We start from the raw sequence: 22,861 nt of genomic DNA, 5'->3' as shown, positions 1-22,861 counted from the left end.
CCCACACTTCCAACTGTCACGTCTGACTCAGACACTAGTATGTTGGAAAAAGCAGAAATAGGCTTCTGAAAGGACTGATACTTCTGACAGAAGGTGTGAAGAAGCTGTGTGAAACACACAGAGGAAATGGAGATCTACTTTGGTTGGTTGATTGTCTTTTTAATCCCAAAAGTTTTCATTTAAGTTAATGGTAATGTTTTCATTTTAGGATACACATCTTTCAGCTTCAGATCTTTACAAATATCTAAACAGTTTTTATATTAACCACCCCTGCTTTTCCACTCCCCCCTTCAAGAGTATACACATCTAAGTAATCTCATCTGATTTAATCCTCCCAAAATGGGTATCGTGTCTTTCTCTGCACTCTTGCAAAGACCTGTAGTTTTCCTAGCTCAAGACAATGAAGCTTTATCCTCTTAGTCATGGTGGCTGAAGGCACCACAGGCTCTTTTGCCATGGGTAACTACATAAACCCTTCCTCCATCTCGTAATCCATACAGGCCTGAAAAACAGGAAGCCTATTTAATGGAGTAGCACAGCTGAAGCAATGGGTGCTCAAGAGTGTGACTGATAAGCAGCTCGATAACAGGCTAACAATTGAGATGTCTGTAGTCCAAAGGACTAAGAGCCTTTGCAACATACTTGCAGCATTGTACCATGAGGACATGCAGAACAGGAAGTGTCCAGGTGATACAGTACAAACCAAACACATGGCACTGGAAAGGACTGTCATTTCAGAGACTGTTTAGCTTTTGGATAAAAATCAATTAAAACAACAAAAAGTCTATTAAGTCTGCAAAACAGCATGCAGTAGAAAGCACACAATACAAGATACAAGGAATTAATTAAATGGGAAATATGAATTAGAATTTTGCTTATTGACATCAGTAAGGAGCACCATACTTGCTAGCTACCAGACTATTCACATACCTGAGCAACAAATCCAGTAACCAAGTTACATGACTGAGCATGAGCAGGGCACAGTGGGGAGGGAGGAACTATCACACTGTGCTTCTTCACAGCTCCCAGTTCAGCAGATCTCTCCCTTTACTCTGACACCGAAGTTGTCCAAACCTGCTCTCCAGTCAGACCACCTGAAACTCACCTTTCCAATGACAATCATTTCTATAAAAGCAAGTACTCTCAACACCTAGCACTTTCCTAAAGAAACTATTTTATCCTTCAAATGGAATGCATGTCCTGCCTCTACACTGTGGCCACAGTAGTGCATGTGTGGATGCTCTTAAGTCTACTCATCATCCTCCTTACCTTCCTTCCTTAAGTACCAGCAGTCAATGAAATCAGTTTCTCACAGCATTTTCATAAATAAAGCTAACTCTTTATATTTTGTTATTTAAAATGTTTGATGAAATTAAATATTATGCTGCCCAAAAGGTCACAATATTGGTTATCCAATTATCACTATAACTGCAGCTACCACAACTTAGTAGTGCACTGCAGTATACACACCACACTTAGCTATTTTAAACTAAAACAGAACAGGGTGTGCTTTGCTATACATTATACTTGCTTATACCCAATTCTGCAACACACATACATTTATACTTGGACACAGAATCATAGAACAGTTAGGGTTGGAAAGGACCTTAAGATCATCTAGTTCCAACCCCTCCTCCATGACATCCTCTCAAAATCTGGACAGCTTGCTACAGCCTTCTGAACAGTTGACAAATGGTTTGCATACCTTGCAGCCATTAAAACCTCATACTGTAACCCTCTCTGATCCCTCAAGATAAGCATACTCTTATCACATAGAAATTTGGAGAAAGCCTTCTTGAGGAACTTAAATACCACAGGAAAATATGCCTTTGATTGTGGAAGCAGCAGTTTCATCCATGAGGATTTTGTCTTTAATGCCCAAATCTGTTATTTTCTGCCATTTAGAAAACAGTCTTTCAGCTGTTGAAAACAGGATGCAGGCAAAGGTCATGGAAAAAAAAACCTCAAGCAGGTATTAAATCCTACCTGAACTAATTCTAAGAATAAAAGCAAAGTTAAGCTTTGCAATGCTGTCATCAAGAATTAACGGTGGTACATAGTGTTCATCACCTACAGTTTTGACTGTACAGCCTAATAAAACATTAAGTGGTATATGCCAGACTTCCTCCTTAAAAGTGTTAGCAGAAGGAGCAGCACTCCCACTCCAAAAGCTCCAGCATCTGAAGCATGATTTCAGCAATAGTGTCTTAGACGTTGTGTAAACCAAGCTTACACAATGAATTTCTACAAAACACCCTATCTATGTAACTGTTCTCATCATTACCTGGAACAACTGAAAGCAGGGGGGAAAAAAATAAAAAAAAAATAAAAAAATAAAAAGAAAAAGCTACCCAAAACAAACAACTTAGTACATTTGGGAGATATGTTTGAAGTAAACCTCATATTTCTTTTAAATAACTTAATTATGTTTGTTAAGTTCAACTTAACAGCATTTGGCAAATATTAAGGCACTCCAGACAAAGCTTAGAACAATTTATGACATTACTCAAACATCATGGATATTTAAGTGTGTACAAACCCTTCAGCAATTACAGTAGACCAGAACTAATACACATGACTTCTGAACTTTCTTACATTTTAAGTGGTTGGCTGAATTTTTCTTTACCTGTTTAATTAAAGCAAAGAATACTTTTTCTATCCTGGTACTAGTAAATCTTTGAGAGGACAAAACCATGCTGTAGTCTGTTTATGTAAACTAATATGACAAATCCCTTTTGCTAACTGCATTACTTAATCCTGATTGATTCCAAAAAGCTAAGTAACTTCTTTTCACTCAAATGGCATTAACACTAACAAAAATTATTTAGTTAGTTAAAACATTTCCTTACCGTGTAAATCCCAATTCTACAAACAGCAAATGAGAGCTGGATACATTCAGACATAGTCTAAAGAAATTAAAATAGAGACATTATCAAAAATGCTATTTACTAAAAATTAGGTTTTTTCCCATCTCTCCCCTCTCCCCTGAAAGCACCACCTGATGCTATATTTATCTTTCTTCTGTAAGTGTGTATTAAACAAGCTGAGAAAATTCCCATATAAATTCAGACTATGCAGATACTTACTACCTTTCATACAGAAGTAGCTGCCAACACCATTACACTTTCTAATTCAGTATTTCACTACAGGCCTGAAATTACCTAATGCTCCCCAGAATGCCTGTACACAACATTAACATTTTGCATGCAAGCTTTCAGTTCCATTTATTTTTATCTACTTGGGTTTAAAAACAACCTGCAAGAGACATTTTAATAGAGTAAAGTGCTTTTGGCTTCTTAGAGGACTGTAAAGAGCTTCCATGTTTAAATATTAGCGTTTTTCTCTCCTATCATCATTCAAATTCTCTTCCTCTATATAGCAAAATAACATGTATAATTTAATATCCCCACATTTCTGAAGTCATACTCCTTTAGTTTTCTGAAATTTTCATGTTCAAAAGAGAGCTCTCTACTGTCTTGAATATTTTATTTAATCTGCTCTTACAGCTGTGAATAATCATATTAAAAGTTTTTACCCTCAACTCGCTCAACTTCCAATCTGTTGTGATTCCACAATTCTACGTCTTCTGCAGTCACACAGAGAGGCTGCGGATGGACTATGAATTTCTGATGAAACAGATGAAAAACACCTTCTTTAAATAGCATAAAGAAGCCAGAAAATAAATGCAACTCCCCAACACCAAAATAAAAGCCTACTGTAGGCTTGCCATTTTTTATATACAGTACAATAAACGAGGCTTACAATGATTTATTCAGAAGAATTGAGGAATTACTTTCAGTAAGGTATTTGAGAAGTCACTGTAGGCAAAAATTAAAGCAATCAAGTAGAATGTTTTTACTGTATGTGTAACAAGTTCACCCATCATCTACACGTATTTTAAGATGTTGGAGGTGAAATGCTGGATGCTACAGGCTTCAAATAGGATCAGTGAAAAATTTTTTTTTTTTTTTTTGCCTCTGCTTTCTAACCTTTCCCCCCCCCAAAACCCTGCATTTGAATTACCCATTTAATTAGAATTGTGATTTAAAAGATTAAAAGAGGAGTCATGAGTGCTAAAAAAATGTGTAGCAACATTTTTCATTTGCTGAAACTGTTACATTTTAAATGAATAGTATTTCACTAAACTGAAAGTCTGAAACTGAACTTTGTCTGAAAGTCAGAAAGCACAGCATGAAAACCTGAAAGCAAACCTCAACAGCATGGTTGATTTTTTTTTTTCTTACTGGAAGTGATCTAGAGTATTATTACTGACAAGGAAATGCTGCTTCAAAGCACCATTTAAATTGCCAGGATGTATTCTTTTCAGCTTTCAGAACAAACATCCAATTCTATGACTTGTGTTCTAAGTTTCCCACAGAAAAAAATGTCACAGAAAAATAGGAGTAGAACTGACTTTGAGAAATCCTACGTTACACAAACTGGTGGGGTGGGGTTATAAACCATACCCATACCCCTCCTGAGAGTATTTGCAGAGCTTGTTCCAAAGGTTCCAGGGATGGATGACTTCCCCCAGCAATCTCGTCTAGTGCTTCATTACCCTCCCAACTACAAAGTTTTCTAATGTTTAACCTGAGTCTGCTGCAATTTAAGCTCATACTGAAACACAGGGTGATACATACAGTGATTTGTATTTTCAGTATCCTGACATAGTCTATGCTGATGGCAGATCCAACTTTATATATAAAAGATTATTTCAGGTTGCAAGGGAAGTAAACATGCAGCAGCAGCAAACCATTACAATTTCTCAGTGTATATAGTTTGCTTTTATTCTAGACAAGTACAGCATTATACATTGTTTTCCTTTCTTTAAGTTTTGCTCAGTACTTCCAGGCTATACATTCACGGGAGAACTAAGCTGCACTTCAAATTCTCCAGCAAGCACCTGTGGATCCTTGCTTCAGTAGAATAAAGAACACCTATGTTACTTTACTCATCTGTTGTTGGGTTTGTTAATGTTTCAAAACCAATAAGCTATTAGAAGGCATGAATTCTAAAATTATTATCTCCCCTTTCTACTGTCACAGATAGTACCAGTGAATGTTTCCCTTCATCATTTCGCAATGAAATATTAAGCTAATCCCTTCCCCAAGCCTCCAAGATGATGCTTATGATCTACAGTCTGTACCATTAAAAAAGCTCATTAATTCCAATGCTGTTATCAATTTCTCTCTTCTATTCACCTCTTCTCCCCCCCCAAAAAAAATTTACATTCTCCCCAGTATTATTTCAGTTTAATCACTGAAAAAGCATCAGGATTTGATTTAAATAATTAGATGCTTAGTGATAGTACCCTACAGGCTATCACTCTGATCAGTGAACTACAATGTATGTGATAATATGCTGCTACAATGGGAATTTATTCTTCATACTTTCATTATTTTGGTTTTGCAACTCATTTGGGACCACACAATTGGGCAACAAAACAATTGTTGGAGAATTTGCATTTCATTTACTTACAGTTCATTGTTGCTTTCTGAAAGGATTTTACATGGCAAGCATGAAAGTGAAAGAAAAAAAAATCATGTAAAAATATTCCTACAAATATTACAAAAGAAAGATACCTTTTTTTGATACAATTCTACAAACACTTAGTCTTCACAGAAGTCACTTAATATGTCTAAAGTGAACAACAGAGTCATCAGGTCAAATATGTCAAACAACGTAAGCATGCATCTCTGCCAATAGGTACCTTTCTTCTGAGGTAAAGGGTCACCTCATAAACATTAAATAATTTCTCCAGCTGGAAACTGAACTCACAGCAAACATACATATTTGCCCAAAACTTTGTTATTTTAACCATGTTGTAAAAACATGACTGTTCATAATGACCTAGAAAGATGTCTGCCTTGCAACTGTGCAACCTGTCATTCACAACAAGTGTCTGTTCTGTCCATGTTTTCAAGCAGTCAGCTATCAGTACAAAACAATTTCAGTATTTGGCGTTTAAAAAAAAAAAATCTGGCAGTTGACACGGGCACATGCTAATCTGCAACTGCACAAATTCATTATTTTAATAGCTGTATCTTCAGCAAATATTAAATTCCTACCTGTAATATTTGCAAGAGAGAAACCTTTGAAGAGATAAATTAGAGCACATTTCGCAATTGATCACTTCAAAGCTGCAATCACCAAGTTGAAAGCACTAGTCTCAAGAAACTTGGTGGGCAAAAGGAGAGGAGGGATCCTAATCAGCTTCTAGGAAGAGACACCTGACAGAACTGCAGGAGCTGGTATCCTCAATTTTGCCAACCAACAGAAATACTCACCTTGACCTCATCTTGCTTTGCCACAATCCTAAATAAATTACAGTACTAAGTATAGTTCCACGACCACAAAGGCAGAAAGCAGTATGAGAAAAGGAAGTTGCTGGGTTTTTTTCACTGATATATTTCTTCAGCAAAATGAAAGTTAAGATGCCCTCCTGCTCATTTATAAAGAAGTGGTCCACCCCAGTAATCATCTGGAATTATTGGACCTTCCAGGCAAAAGCCTTTCCACCTCCATTTTTATGTGCATCTTTTTCAGTACAGAAGAAATGTGAAAAAAAGCAATAAAAATGCAAACAATATGCAGCTTTTACAGTACCTGTATGTATGGAGCCTGGAAGAACTTTTCAGTGCTTGTGTTTTAAAGAACATGTAGGTAACCAAAAGCACACACAACTATGCTATAGTACAGGTGGCAGGAACTTCGACCAGAACTACCGCTTGCTAAGCTTGTATACTCCAAGTAATAACTCAAAGGCTCCTCTTTCTGCACAAGGTGTCACAGCCCTCTAGCACATTCCATTAATAATATTTCTAATTTAAACTCCCTGAATTCTTTTTTAATACAGTTGTCAGGGATAAAAGATGCAAAATATTTTCATATTCTCCTTTAATGCTGAATAATTAGATTTTTAAAATACCAACCTTCTTGTACATAATCATTAGAAAAAAGTAAATCTGAGCTTAAAGACTAGAAGAAACTGATGCTGACAGAAAGGCAATGATATGTGAACAAGAAGTAGGACTGGATCCAAGAATCCACTTGTCATCAGAAAAAGTAATCAAGTGGATGCACCAGAGAACAATGCTCTCCCCTCTTTTAGGCAATATTCTTACTCAAAAAGTTTTCCATGACTGTTTCCAGGACTGCAATGATTCAAAGAGTGAAAGATGCAGATTAGCCAACCCAAAATTAACAGCTGCAAGAACAGCATAGAGATTTCTCAAGAATTCTGGTCCTTTTTTCCTGTCCTGCTGAAACCTGAAATCAGGCAAGTTTCTAGGCAAGAATGAAGAACTGAGAGAAGAGATCACTCACTGTAAAGCGCATCATCCCTCTGCATTCTACAAAGGCTGTCAGTTCAGTTTCAGGTTCACTCAGTGTTGTGGGCTTTACATATAAAGTTATAAATTGGTTAGGATACAAATGCTGGAAGGCCAGTAGTCTCTTGCTCATCTGTCAAGGCGGCACCTCCAAGCAGAAGGAATCCTTTAGCTGCATGTCCCTGGAGCAGATTAAGTATGTTCGTAAATCCCTCTGAATTAAAAAGTCTCACCTCCTGTGCGGCCAATGCAATTCTGCTTACACTGGGGAGCACTCCTGGACCCAGTCCAGAATATCTCCATTTTCTAACTGCAATTTCCTGTTCTGGAACTAGATCTAGCTGTCCCCTCGGTGAGGATGCATGGACATGTTTAGCACACAGCATAAGCACTAGGACGTCCAGGGAACCATACCTCATGGACACATCCTTGGGTTCCAGCAATCACAGCTTCAGAATTTCCAAAAGCCTACCCTCACATCTGGACATCATGTTTAATACCCCCCACAAAGGACCTGCCTTCCAAGAAACTACAAATTCACAGTCTACTCACTTTGGCCTCCCTACGGTTAGTGCACAACTGAGACCCAGAATGCAACTATGCCCGTGTGAAAAAGCAGTTCCTGGATTGTAACTGTCATCAAGTTCTTCTACTGGGACAAATTACTTATTGCCTATTTACCCTCTCTTTATAATTTCAAAGATGTCCATAATATTGACTCCACACACCATTCAGCTGTCTCTTCTTCAGACTGAAGGGCTATTACTATTTAATCTCTCCTTGTATGGAAGCAATTGTTTTCAATTATTATGTCATCCTTCTCTGTATCTTCTTTGCTTCTACAGTACTCCTTCTGAGATGATGCAACCAGAAATGTTGTGTTTACGACAACAGCAAACCTTACATATAAGCAGTGTAAAAATTAGATTTTTCCTTCTTTTTTCTTCGTAGTACTCTACATTTGTTGACAGACATCTGGGTTGAGATGACATTTTAAAGAAGGATCCTCTTTCCCTTTCTTGAGCACTCGTGGTATTTTAGGGCCTATTCATTCATCTGTACTGCCATGTGACTTCTTCTACAAATATATGCAACCCTACATTTATCAAAACTGAATTTCATCTGCCATTTTATTACCAATATCAGAGGGATACTATGATTTTTTTTTCCCAGGTTCAACATGCATTCTTAGTATCTGTGTCTGCATCAGCCCATCCAAAGCACATGCAGTTTATACAACTAAATACAAACATGAAATTCCCTTGTAATCTCTGCATTCTCTTGTCCCTTTTATTCACTGCCAGAGCAGGGTGGCTATCAATTGTCATTTATGAAACTTACTATTGACAGTTTACAGTATGACTACTTCATTTTTAATTGCTTCAAAGTTTTTCATCTCTATTAGAGGCAAAATCACATAAGGGAGGTCTAGGCAGTAGCTGCTGTACGGGCTAATAAAATAGAGAAAGCAGATGCTTCTTCCATCCAAAAGCTCCAAGTCATTACAAGGGGAAAAAAAAAAAAAAAAAAAAAAAATCTGCAAACTTACTTCCCCTATACGATCAGTTACTGCTGGCTATTGCAATGCCATCTTGCTTCCCCAGACTCTCCAACACCAACAGTTAATGTGGTCCTGTGAACAATTTTTCTTCTACTGATGTAGCAAAACATATACCTTAAAAGCAAAGCATCGTCCAATGATTCACATTCTTCCTGCTGTTTGTCTTTATAAGCAGCAAAGCTGCAGGGCAGGACTGCATCTAAACATAAGAGGGCTTGTCAGCTAGACTTCCTGCTTTGTGTCTCTTCCTCAGATAGCAGGAAGCTACTTACATGCTCGTGTTGGCAATTGATATAGTCACCTTACCAGACTGCCAGCAAGACAAAAGAAAAGTTCTGTACTCTGAAGAGCTCCAGCATGAGATGAGCCAATGTCTTATTCAATTGCAAATACCCTATTTACACCCCCAAGGACTATTACACAGTCAGACAGTTTGCACTTCAGAAAGTTTTGCTGCACACACAGTGAAAAAAAGCAAAGCCAACATACTCCAGAGTATTATGAGCAAAAACCCAATCAATCACAAGATTTTAAGTACTGCATATGGGGTTTTTTTCCTCATGGCTTTTCAGCTGTTTGGAACCACATTTGCGCTTTTAAGTTTGAAACTAAAAATGCTTGTTTCGTTAATGGAAAGTTGATATCCTCATATAATCACAAAACTTCAGAACTCAGTTTAAGAGAATAAACATCACAAGCTGGCAGTATTAAAATACATGAGCTGATGATACTGACAAGAAGCCAAAAATGGTAATCCGCATGGGGTATTAGGAGGAATATTCTGTCCTTCCAAAATATAGATATAGTCCCTTATTAAAAGCTTTCATTTCTAATGTTTTGTGAAATTCCTCACTATGTTGCCTCAAGCTTGGAGGTCTAAATGAAGAATTCGGGAGCAGCATACTGAAGAGAAACATGGGACCCAACACATATTGAAGCTGGAACTAATTCACACAGACATTATACGGCTATTCATAACAAACACAGACTAGCACATTTTCAGAAACTGTGGTACATTTTTTTATGTAATGACATCTACCAGTCTAATGCAATCCTCATCACTGGAAAAGCAAAATAGTAATTTGATTTTAAATGTGCTAATTCACTTGTTTCTTCAGTGCATGTATCTGAAAAGAATGAAATTTCTAGCACTGTGATACTGCTGTGACTTCACAGAATCTTGTGCTGGAAATTATAATCATATTAAGGCATTCTTTTGTGTTCCAAAAGAAGCTATATCAAGTTTCAGTGATCGTAACAGCCACCTCTGAATCAAAAGTTTAACTGGGGAATTCAGGAACTGTTCCTATTGCAGGATGAGTAAATGCATTTTGACTTTAAGCTTCTGCAAAGAACTTGTACACTTCTGCTTGCTGATCTACATTCAGCCAGGTAATCTCCAGTAAATTAAGTCACCAATATTTTTATTGCTCTTTCTGTATGGCTGATTACATCTTTCATTCAGCAACACTGTTTGTAATACTGGCTATGTAGATTCTACCAAGGAGGAGGATTTGTTTTCCAAAGCACCTCTCTTCCAGGTCTTCAGCCAGATCAGGTTCTTGAACTCCCAAACTTACTTAAATCAGAAGCACGCTCATTCAGATGAGGTCATCTCCCAGAACTGATTCCATTTGCCATTCCCAGTTGATTCAGATTTGAATGTTATGCTTCACTGAGCTCAAATACCAATAAGAACCTAGTCGCAACAAATTCTTTTGGTGAGGTTCTCAAAAATCGTTTTGGGTTTCTTCCTACATTGCTATGCTGATGCAAAAAGTAATCTGAAGCAGCAGCACTCTCACTTTCAGATTAAGTGAGCCTGGCTAGGTATACAACACCATGTAATCCAGCACAGCAAGAGCTTCAGCTTGGTGCTGAAGACCAAGCATTCATGCTATGTACTTCTGACCAGTTTTGATCTGGTCCTGTGGACTGAAAACCTGTTACCTGAGTGCTTCTTCCAGTCAGGTTTCATCTGAAAAAATACCAAGTTCATGTCATCTGTGATTACCCAGCAATGCAAACCTACCTACAGTAAGTAGACTTAGATCCACTTCAAAAATTCACATCTGATCTAAACACTAACACAGTTGCTTGCACCCTATACAGTACCTGATCTTACACCTTTACCTGTCTTCTTTCCTGCATTCAGCTACATATTTACTGTGAACCAACTGCCAGACCCCTCATCCTTGTGCCTAATCAGCTTCCCAAACTGCAGGAGGCATAGTATATTAATACATAGAGCACCTGTGCTCTACAGAAAGTGTAAAGTTTCAAGGATGTTACAGCTGATAGATGAGTCAACAGACAGCCTCAATAACCCTTATCATTATATGACAAAAGACAAAATTCATATGATGAATGTTTAGCAAACAATAAAGAGGACAAGGCCACGAAGACTTTTGTTGCTCATGTTGCACGTGATATATCAGAAAACTATCCGTGCCTCAGAGGAAAAATCCAGGGTTCCTGGTACGGAAGTTCCCCTGTATTCCCTTATTCAAAGGAGAGCAGCTACTCATTTACAAAGTTTCAGTGAAGTAAGACTCACGCTTTCAAACAGGTGCTTCCATAACACCATGTGTAGTATAAGAAAGAATGTTTTCTGTGGCCTGCAAATACCAGAAACAATGGAACAGGCAGCAACAGCAATGGAAAGACAGGATCTGAAGTAGATCAGAATCATCAAGTGATCGTGTTCTATCCTGTATTACGCTTCCCAAATCAAATCTGTCCAACTAAATTAAGGGGTCCAACTAAACAAAAGGGGAGGTCTTAAAGGTAAGCTGTCCAAGAAGGAGAAATTGCAGAGAAACTTTTTTTGTTTTAATTATTTTAACATCACCTAATGTTTTTAAGAACACCACAGCTTGGTATATGCAACTTCCCCCAGTCAAGAAAGACTGCCTGAATGCATACTATCCAGAACTTGAGGTCAAGACCATTCAGAAACTCTGAAGTCACTTCAAGGCCTGTTCATCTAAAATTTGAAAATTTAATTCAATTTACTCAAATACTACCCAAATTTTAGCTTCTGTGTGCACGTATGCATAAGTAAAATGTTCGTAACAGCTAACAAATGTACAAAGAACTGAAAAAGCCCCCAAACTTGTTATAGTTAAAAAACAACCCCCAACAAAGTAATAAGGATTCTACTGCACTAGGAGTGCACACTCTTGAATTTGCAATATTCATGTTCATGCTTAACTTTTAAGGGGGGATAAAAGGAACCACTAAAGTTGATGGGGTTGTTCACATGAGAAGTATCACTTGTTTCAGGTTGGAATATACTCTTCATTACTTGCCCAAGAAATATTCTTATATAAAACTAAGATACAACAGAGTATAGAATACAACTTAAGATAAGCTATCATATTAAAAATGCACAATATACAAAATTAAACAGGTTATCAAATTTATCTGACGAACTCTGACAAAGGGCAATGTAAGACCTATTCTTTTTTTGTGAAGTCACACAGATGCAAATTTCTACATCACCCTCTGACAGAGCTTTTAAAAGCTCTACACAGGTCAGGCTGATACATGCAGCCATTCAATGTAAGATCCTTATCTAGTACAGAGGATGCCACTGAGAAAGTATATTGTGAAAGTCTACTCAGCAGCTTAAAAATTACATTGCAAGTATCACGTATGAAAAACTGAAGCATTACTATTGTTTCCCCACAAGTTCGCCAAGCAAAAATTCTAAGATTGGTCATATGCCATGCTTTTCACAAGATGCATCATGCTGTAATTTCTTAAATTAAGCATAGTCTACTGAACATAAGCCAGCCAACACAAGTCTATGTATACACTATAATCCTTTCAGACACAATGCAGCAAGAATGAAGCAGAAGAAGGTTGCATATACATCGCTGGATTATGTAGTCTCGAAAACCTACAAATCTACATTAATGCAGCTCTTTTCACACAGCTTATTTTAAAAGAGTTAACTCCAACACAAAGAGAATAAATCGTATGAGTAAAAGGCGTGTCTAAATGAGTGAAGATGCATTCTTTTCTACAGGTTGAACCTGGATTAGCTATGCTGATCAAACTAAAAAAAAAAAAAAAAAAAAAATAAAAAACCACCACACTACTCCTAACACTGTAATTATATCAATACAAAAATAAAATAGGCACCAGGCTCAAGAGCCTCTTCTAGCTATTAGAGATACGGAGGCTAGTGCTACTATTCTATTACAACGCAAAACCAGACCAGAGCACTGCAGAAGATACTCTGTTCTAATACCAGTGCTTTATCAAATGGCATTAGCCATAAATCAAGTATCACACTGTAGGTTCTGGTTATCTACCCACACAAGCTTCAGGATCATAGCCCAAGCTGGCTCCAAATTACTTGGCTTTGAGCAGGTTTTGAACATTTTCAATAACCTGCTGATATTAGCTGATGCTGCAGATGTTCAGTATTTCCTGGGATCAGCTCCTTAAAGGAGAAAAATGTACCATCAGTGTAGGCCCTATTCAGAAAAATCAGAAGAACAATCTTCCTAGCCAAGTCTGGGAAGAGCTGGCTGAGGGCACACCTCTTGTCAAGAAGGAATGACTCCTGAGTCTGTGCTGCAGCAAACCTGATCTCAGCTATCCTAGCCTCCTTTCAGTAAACTCCCTCACTCAGCCCCACTGCTAACCAAAACTTTGTATAATGCTCTGTCAAGGGACTACTGCAGCCACAAACAAGTGCATCCTTTGCCCTGCTGACAGCTTCACACCAAAGGCAGGAGAGAAAACCTCACTGCCTGCAGGCTGCAACACAGGTGGCCAACTTGAGAAACCAGAAAAGGAACCTTCTGTTTAGGGTTTGAAGCCCACATAGTGCAAGATCCCAACATAAATATATCAAACACAAAATTCCTTAACATGTGTGTCTTTTTGCTACTGCTGTTCAGAAAATAACAAGGTAGTTTATCTCTGGCTAGAGGTTAATATCCATACTATAGCTGCAAGTCTTGCATAAATAAAGAGTAGGCCCATCTTCACAGTAGGACAGACTGTGGCAACAGCTTGGATGTCCGGGCGGAAAGTGGGTTGTAGACAAGTAGTGCCTAACTCACCGCCATCAACTCATTTTGTCAGAGCAGACTTTCAACCAGAGGTACTTGAACATGTTGTTCATTACCAAGAAGAGCCATTCCACTTACCACCATTAACAGAGAAAGGTGAAGGAGGACCAATATCCTGCATTTGGTGAAGATGAGGACTGGAAGAAGCCCTCTGCACAAATACCCAAGAAAATATCTCAACTGTCAAACAGAAATTGTTTTCTTTCCAAGTAATACACAGATGCAAAAAATGAAAACTTTCCTATTTTTTCCTCCTGTTTCCAGTTGTGACAAGTATTCTAAAGACCAAGGGATTCCTGGTATATATGAAGTATGGAAACCCCAGCAACAAGTGCTGGTCATTGACAAATAAAGGCATCTTGGACTGTCCTGAAGCATCAGTGGACCAGCATCCTGTTAAAATATTATCCCCAACCCCTGGCTTTCACATCTACAACAAAATAACTTGGCTGATGTGTAACAACTTCTACATCAAATTACTCCTTTATGTTTCCCATGGCGTTATAACAATCACTGCGCAAGTGATGACACCTTGAAAAAGTCTGTCTTCAGAGATACTTCCCTATACAACAATGCATTAAGCAAGAATTTCATGACCACTCAGGATATTGTTATCCTGAAGATTCACTTTTTTGAGAGCTGGCACCAAAGAAGGCCACACAACAGAAGAAAACGATCAACTGGAGAAAAAAAGTAAGGGGGAAAAAAAAGAAGTAGAGCTATTTAATCCCCTGCTCCCTTTAGTTAATACAAAAACATGCTCTCATTTTCCAAGGCTTATTAAATTTATTGTTCCCGAAGTGGCTGGCTTTCCACGCAACCGCCTGTAGCAGTCACAAAGGTTAATGCAAGAATTTCAAAAAGTACAGGATGGCCAGTTTCATCTGGATATAAAGTGTATAAAGGAAAAAAATCTAAGAAACTGCTCCAGGCCCTCAAGGAGCTACAAAGCTGCCCTTGGCACACAGCAAGTTTATTATCAGTATTTCATTAACCAGGTTCTTAAAGAGAAGACTACCTACCATTTCTGCCACACAGGACTCATTTTCTAGTCTCTCTCTGCTATTCGAATTCAGAAAGCAAAGCCTAAAACTTTTTTTTTAATAAAGCTGAATGACCCAAAATAAATCTAAGCTATATGAACACAAGAACAGTATTTAAGTAAATGTTTATGTCTGGTTTAGTTATTTTCATCCTCAGAGAAGGAAAAGTTGACCACTGCATGCAGCTCTGATCTCACTATGGCAAATCTTCAAATCAATCCACTAAAAAGAGCATCTCCAGAGATGATGAACCTCTCTTGAAAGCCTACACCCATGCACATCTCATGTGGAGACATCAGTAAGGCTGAGTCAAGTTTCTGACTCCAAATGCTTCCTGAGTGGTTGCACCAGACACCATCGGCGAACAGGGATGGACAGCCAAAAGAGACCTACTCCTTATTGCCCGCGCTGACTCTTCAAAGCCTTCACAAATGAAGGAGGGGGCACAGTTTATAGAGTAGCACTCAAAGCAGCAAAACTTGAGTGATGAGATGTGCCCATTACGCTCTCACGCTGTTATGCGGAAAAGCCCAGGTGAGTAGGTACAGCACTACAATAAACTCGCTACCAGCTGTGCCACAGGGTTCAGTTACACCGAGTGTGAACACTAACCACGACCCCAGCCTGAAGTGCGCGCCCGCGATACGATCTCTCGCAGGCGAATAAAGCCAAAATGCATTAAAGAGCAATAAACGTTACCCCTGAATACCAGCTGCCCAGGCGCAGGGCTGCTCCCGCCCGGGGTGACAATTTAGTTCATTCAACCGTACCCTAAGCTCAGGTATTTAGGAAAAACACAGCGACCCGGGTCACGGCTTTAGCATCCTAATAGCGGCCAAATGAGCGGGGCGGCCGCACGCTCCAGCGGCAGCCTGCCGGTTCACCGCCCTTTAACAGCCCCGCGGCCCGGGGAGGCGGCGCGCCCGGACCCCGGCTGCCCCCCGCCCCACCTGCCCCTATGCCCCGCCGGGGACGCCGCCTCGGCCGCGGCGCGCTCGGTAAGATGTCCGACGGGCCGGCGGCGGGGAAGGGGGGGGGGGCGCCCCTCTCCCGTGGGGGGACCTACCAGGTAATCCATGTACCGGGTGGCGCCGGGCGCCGCGCTGCCGAGCAGGTCTCCGGGGCCGCGGCTGACAGCGGCGCTGTGCCACCGGGAGCCCCCGCCGTCACGGGGAGCGCCGCTTCCTGCCGCCTGCCTCGGCGGCGCGGGGGGCTCGGCGGCCGCCGCCGCCAGGTGCGGGGCTGGGGTTGGCTGTGCCGCGGCCGCCCGGAGGGCGAGCGGAGGGTCCGGTGCCGGCGGCGCTGCCCCGCCGGCGCTGTCAGAGCCACCCGGTGCCGGTGCCCGCTCCGTACCTCACCTCACCTCACCGCGCCGCAGCGGCCCTGCGCGCGCGGAGCGGGGGGAGCGGGGGGGGGGCGGGGGGCGGCGCGCGGGGGGGAGGGGCGCGCGGCGGCGGCGGGGCGCGCGGCGGGGAGCGCGGTGCGGCGCGGGGGGGGGGGGGGGGGGTGGCGGCGGCCGTGGCACAGCCAACCCCAGCCCGGCGCCCGCCAGCAGCGCCAGGCCCCGCCCCGCGCGCACCGCCCCGCGCGGCGTCGCTGTCAGCTGATCGCACACGTGGGGCGCGAGGAGGACGCTCTTAAAGGCGTACAGGCCCCGTGGTGTTGTGGAGCTGCGTCGTTGTGTTTTGCCCGCGTGTTGCGGTTTGCCCTCGGTTTCCCTCGCCTGGGCCGGTCCGCTCCGCTCCGCTCCCCGGCCGGAGGGGCTCTCCCCGCCTAGGGGAGCCGGAGCCCGGGCCGTTGCGGGAGAAGGAGCGGGGCCGGGTGGTGTGGCGCCCCGGGACACCCCGGGAGCTGGGGCTTCTCGCCTCCGGTAGGGACCGAGCCGGTCTTACCAAGTGCCTGCTCCGCAGGGTAGGGACAGGAGTTTTGCTATTAACATAAGTACGAACGGGCTCCTGTCGGGAGGGGGCCGGGAGGTAGCCCGAGCTCCGAGCGAAGTTAGTTCTGAGAGGTTTGAGGTAGGCAGGTAAGAAGCTGATCGCTGGCGTAATTCGCCACCACCAGAGGAGCAGTGCTGGTGTCGGGTACTGCCGGCCGACCCCAGGGCTTTCCCCAAGACTTGGGATGTTAGCATAACGTCTGTCTGGGTGGAGAAACGGAAGGAAAGATGGCTTGAGGGGAGATTTAGGCTGGATGTGAGGGAAATATTCTTTACAATGAGGGCGGTGAAATGCTTGCACATGTTGCCCAGAGAGGTGGATGCACCATCCCTGGAGGCACTCAAGGCCAGGCTGGATGTGGTTCTGGGCGACCTGATCTAGTTGAAGATATCCCTGCTCATTGGAACTAGATGAGCTTTGAAGGTCCCTTCTAACCCAAACTATTCTGTGATTCCATGAAACTCCTCAGTATGGGATAGGAAATAGGAAATCAGGAGAGGCAGTATCGAGTGAGATAATCAAAAGAAAAAAGCAGTGCAATAAAAAGGATTGCAAAAGCAGATAAAGAGCAAAGATGAAAGAACGAGTAAATGAGGATCCAAGGGCAAATGGGAACGCGTATTTGTGAGGATATTAGTAAGCAGTTGGCCTCGATGTAGTAAACTGAAGTGGGGGAAGGGTGATCATGGTTGCTACTCTGATTTTTGTAAGGAATGAAGGCCTGTTGCAAATAGGCTCAGTTACAACACCCTGTCAGTGTCAGGGAGTGTTGGTAAGGTGGCCTCCCGTCTTCCCCAAAAGCAGGTACTTCTTGTCAAATGGAATAATTTTATTCATGTGTCTAGTCTAGAAAAACTTGCTTCCTTAGACCCTCCTTACTTTACTTTGGGAATCAATGCCAGATACAGCTGCATAGCAGATTAATTTTGACTTGTATGAGTAAAAATGCATGTGTTTACTGCGAATCATTAAGAAATTTACTAATTTTAGTATCTTAATAGCTAAGGGGTGGAAGGAGGGATACAGGCTTGGCCCTTCCTGCTATTCAGTATTCTAACTGTTTTCCGTATAGTCACAGCCTTTGCTGGCAACCTTCTGCTGATCACGAGATGTCTTTTGACAGTGGGAACTGCAGGGTGAACAGAGGTGGCTAAGGTTCATCTCTTGATAATGTAACAAAGGAGCTGTAAGAAACTCTGATTTTTTTGTTCTTCTGTCATTGTGTGTGTTTTAACATTTTGCAGTGCTTTCCCCTTAACCTTTAAACCCCTTTATTTCTTCTTTTTAGCAGCAGTAATACATCACTCTTGAGACTTGCTGCCTTTATACGCTTCTCTAAGTGACAGGTGACTGGAAGAGAATCCAAAGGAGACCATCAAGAACAAGCAGAGATTTCAGAAGTGTTTCCTGTGAGAGTAATGGGAAAGGACTGGGAATTATTTCTTCTAGAGCTGATTGAGGGGAAAATAGAATCCATGTGTAGAGAGTTACTGCAGAGAGGATGTCCTGATAGGAAGAGAAGTGATTGGCTTGCATTGCAACAAGGGAGATTTAGGTGAAATGCTGGAAAACACATTAGTGGGAAAGATAATCTAGCATGGACAGACATCATGACCAAAGAATTTCTGAGAGTGGTCATGAGTTACATAAACTTTTCTCAGGTGTTATTTAGTTAGCACTGATTTAGATGTGGAAAAATAAACTAGAAGACCCTTTTTGTTTTATCTCAATGTGATAGATCTGATTATGAAGATGCAGTGTGTTTATACATGCAAAGAAAAATACTTAATCCCAAATTACTATTTTATCATGTGATTATCTTTCTAGCTTATAAATAAATCCTCATGAGCCAAACAGAACATCAGTTAACAAAATCAGAAAAATTCTCATGTATACACTGCAAATCCTACAGACTTGATTGACAGAGAAACCAAGCCTAAGCTTATACACCAGTCATCAGTTCACTATAAACACGAGTCTTTTGGCCATTGTGTAGCCTTATGGCACATTAATTTTATGACATAAAATGAAGATGAAGATTGAACAATAGTAAAATGCAAGTAGAATACAAGTCCTGTAACACATGCCTTCTAGCCTATATAGCAGTCATCATGTTGCAGAGATTTTTCTAGCAAGACCTATTTCTAAAAGGAAGTTCAGTTTTATATTGGAATATATATCTAATGCAGTGTTAGCTATCTTCCAAAATAGTCAGCAGGAACTAACATGGCAAGGTGGAAGGAAAAAGCTCAAAGTATTCTGATGGGGGAAAACATCATGTGGTACCTAATAAGTCTGGTTTCAAAAAGTGAAGTGAGCTTCTTCACAGAAGTGCAGTTGTATCTTCAGTTAAATGCTGTTGAAAAAATAATTTCTGTAAAACTTTTATGAAAAAATAATCAATCTTGGACTCGGGCTTTGACCCTGAGAAGTGCTGAGCACCACATTTTAATCATCTATTGTTTATGTCTGTGCAACTTAATGAGTTTGAGCATTTTAATGTATGATTGCCACCTGCTAAATTCAATAGTTTATGGCACTAGCAGTCAACAAACTCTGAAGGTGGAATTGATATAAAATATTTGTTCACTAGTAGATATTAGCAAAATAGGAATTTAAAATTTAAATACCCATGAATATGCCTGTTTCCAAATGTATCTGAATGGAATTAGTAGGGTTTTTTTCAGAATTGTATAGTCAGCTGCATAGATACAAGTTGTTCATTATCAACAGAAGCATTATCTTGTATATCTGTTAGTCATACCACTTTAATTTCAGGTCTTATTAGTTAAATAGATTCTGGCAAAGATAATACTTGTTTAGAAGTCCTGCAGAAAGCAGTGCTATTCATTCAGTAGCAGTACATAGGAACAGTATGGCCAGTATTCTTGCATTATGGTTTGAATGACCTGAACACTGGATGTTTTATGAAAGGTGCCCTAAAGCAAAGAGGCCTAGCAGTATGTCAGTGACCAAGACAATCTACAACAGTTTGCCACATCAGAATAACTTCATTCATTAAAAGAACAAAGTGCATGGTGTGTTTGTTCACCCCTTGTTCCCCTCATCTTGCCCAATTGCTGTACTTTTTAATAACCATATGTGAAAGGCTGACTTATGTTTATTAGCAAGAAGGTAGTTGTACTAATCTGCAATTTTTACTGATATAAGGCACCCAGATAGCTCTGTTTAAGAAAATTAATTGGGGGGGGGAGGAGGGAAATTACCCTTCAAATGAAAGTTGAGAAACTGATAAAGCATTCTATATCTCTAAAAGCACTGAAGGAGATTATATTACTCGTACAGCATTATGTTTCAACACTAGTTTTCCATGGAACAAAGTTGTTACAGAGGGCATACACAAACTCTCACCTTGGCAAGTCATAGGATAGTTAGTGGCAGGAAAGCCAAAACATTGTAACATGTAGCTTCATGTTAATACCATATACTTGCTCTGGAATGATAAAACCTGTAGAGAAAAGCCTGGCGTAAAAATATGGTTCACTTTGACTCAGGAAATTAATGTAATCTAAATGCTCCCAAATGCTACAAAATCCCTTTATTGGGTGTGGCTAGAAATCTAGAATTGGATGTCTTAAAAGACGCAAATTGTGGTTATTTCAAAAAGACAAATGATGTGATAAAACAGTCTCTGACTTCACTGCCAGAACGGACAAGAAGCTGGAGGCAAGAAGTAAGACTTGTTAGATTTCTGATGTTCAGCTGCTGGAAAACTGATTTTAAAAAATGTTTTAATGGTCTAATGATAATAGATTTCTAAGTATAAATTTTAACAATAAATGCATGTGGCTGATTATGACAAAGTGTGTTTCCTAGAAAGATCCAGAAGAGCATAAAAATGTAAAGAAAAAAAAAAAAAAGGACACAGAAATCGAAGATTGGGGTTTTCACAAGGAGAGTTTAAGCATTAAATGGAGACTAAGAGCAGTCAGTAGTTGTGTTTGCAGCTCTAATTTCAGTAAGTGACTTGGAGCCTGCTGTTAAACAATCTCATGTAGCTCTTACTGGGGAAAGGGAGATACTGCTCTGTGTAAATAAAACTTGAAGCAATTTGCAGTTCTCTGATACCTTGACAAATGCCAAAGCATAGAGATACTACAGGCAAAGGTGTATGAGCACTATAGGAGAAGCAAGACTGCCCAGTCAAAAAAAAATCTTCCTTTTCTCTTTCTCTGTGCTCTAATGCTTTGCTACCTTCTGACATTACGGTCACCATGTGTGCTATGGTTAGGTATTTTTCCTACAAAAGAGCAAACTCATGGATATAAAACCAAGCAAGTAGATTTTTACAAGGATTTTTCACCTGTTCTCTTCCCTTGTCTTGTTCCTGAAATACTTGGCTGTCCTTTAGGTAACCTTACTGGCAAAATAACAACAGGCAGCCTAAAAGTAAATATTAATGGCAAAAAAAAAAAAAGAAAAAGGTCAAAAGTAGAAACCAGTTTCTGACTCTGATTACACTGATACAAATTTAGTATAATCTTAATGAATAATTTAAACCTCTGGGATATGAATAAATTAATTGTAATATTACAGTTGGTTTAATATAGGTTATTTATTCTGTGCACCAAAAATGCTACTGTTCATAAAGTAATGCAAGAAGATTTGCATGAAGAAGTTTGAATAGATTAGTCAGTCAATTATATTGCCGAAAAAAATTGAAATTACATATGATATTTATTCATTTCTATGTTACTCCAGCCCAAGTTGGTAGTGCTGTGGACTCATTTTTCATTTCAATAACTCTTCAATGAAACAGTCCCACAGCAATAGGAGCAATAGTTAAGAGTCCTAGCCCTAAACCAGCAACTTTTTGAATTATTAGCAGAGTTTGAGAAATAATCACAGGTAAGGAATCTTGCTTGGTTCTGTGTTTAAGTAACTGTGGAGTCTGCAAGCCCTAGGTTTAGGGCTTTAGGGTTCTTCTCGTACAAGCTTAACAAAGCATTTGACTCTGCTTGGTTTCTTTTTTTTTGTGAAATGTAGAAAATAGTGTTTTCCTGTAGCAAGGTGATGTGAAGATTTTTTGAAGAAAAAGTTCACAGTTGTGATCTGGATTAACCCTCCACTGCTTGGGACACTGTGGAAATACCTTCAAGAGATGGATTAGAAGTTGTACCTTCAAGCCCCTGCTGAGAATCTGAGAGGAGGCAAACACTTAAGAAATCTAGTCCAATTCCACATAATGTCTAGATTTCTGGGATGAGCTGAATCTTTGGATTTTTGTGACTTCGGTGTTGTACGTTTTATGAGGATTACAGTTGCAACTAAAGTTGTAATACATGTGTTTCTAGAATTAATATTGTTCACAGAGTATTCTAATATTTATCCCTCATATTCATGTTTTGCCTTTTTACTGAATAAAAATAGAATCAATACAGTTATACTATGTTCTTTGCTCCAGTGTTAACATGCAAATACATGTTTTCATCTGTAGCCTTTTCTTTTGTTTTTGACCACATGATGAGAACTCTGGCAAGCCAGAATTAAACTTGTGTTCCATATTTACCACTAAAAATGTTAGACACAGTATTGTATCTCTTTCAAACTACAAAATGGCCTGGGTTTGGATCCTGTCCTTAAAGGCTTACACCTTCCCTTTTGGTCTTAGAAAATTGTTATTTTCAGAAATTCCTAAAGCATAGTCTTGTGAAGGTGTGGGAAAAAATATGCTATTACATTAGTAAAAGACAATATAGCTTATGACCTATATAATACCTCTGTTGTGTCTGGAAATGAACAATGCCCATATCTCAGGTCTGCCTGTCCACAGAGGAAGTTGGTGCCTCAAGTAAAGTTGTGCAGAGACCTGGAACATGAGTCTGACTGTTGCCAGCATCAGTCCTTCTCTTCATTCTAAAAGAGCAAAATTCAA

At 40.1% G+C, this 22,861-nt stretch overlaps 1 protein-coding gene and 1 long non-coding RNA gene across 8 annotated transcripts in view; one reads left to right on the top strand and one right to left on the bottom strand.

Moving 5' to 3' along the window:
• The window catches only part of ARL15 (ADP ribosylation factor like GTPase 15), a 214,136-nt gene extending 197,496 nt beyond the window's left edge, over positions 1–16,640 (bottom strand). For 3 of the 7 annotated variants that reach the window (XM_030511769.1, XM_030511774.1, XM_030511773.1), the window contains exons 1-2: positions 16,092–16,383; positions 2,850–2,906 (exon numbers count right to left, since the gene is read on the bottom strand). In XM_030511769.1, coding sequence (XP_030367629.1) covers positions 2,850–2,906; positions 16,092–16,103 — 69 coding nt within the window. In that variant the 5' untranslated portion in view covers positions 16,104–16,383. Of the gene's footprint in view, positions 1–2,849; positions 2,907–3,535; positions 3,627–5,478; positions 5,495–16,091 lie in introns of all 7 variants that reach the window. The other 4 variants (XM_030511770.2, XM_030511771.1, XR_003995030.1 and 1 more) reach the window with 4 other exon arrangements.
• Positions 16,641–16,713: 73 nt separating this feature from the next.
• Positions 16,714–22,370, top strand: LOC115619475. Its single transcript, XR_003995031.1, has 2 exons — positions 16,714–17,769; positions 18,254–22,370. It is a non-coding gene; the product is annotated as an uncharacterized LOC115619475 (long non-coding RNA).
• Positions 22,371–22,861: the final 491 nt, after the last annotated feature.

This window comes from Strigops habroptila, chromosome Z, assembly GCF_004027225.2.
Source record: "Strigops habroptila isolate Jane chromosome Z, bStrHab1.2.pri, whole genome shotgun sequence".
NCBI lineage: Eukaryota > Metazoa > Chordata > Aves > Psittaciformes > Psittacidae > Strigops > Strigops habroptila.
The sequence above is the reverse complement of the archived record's forward strand: the minus strand, read 5'-3'. Positions and strand labels throughout refer to the sequence as shown.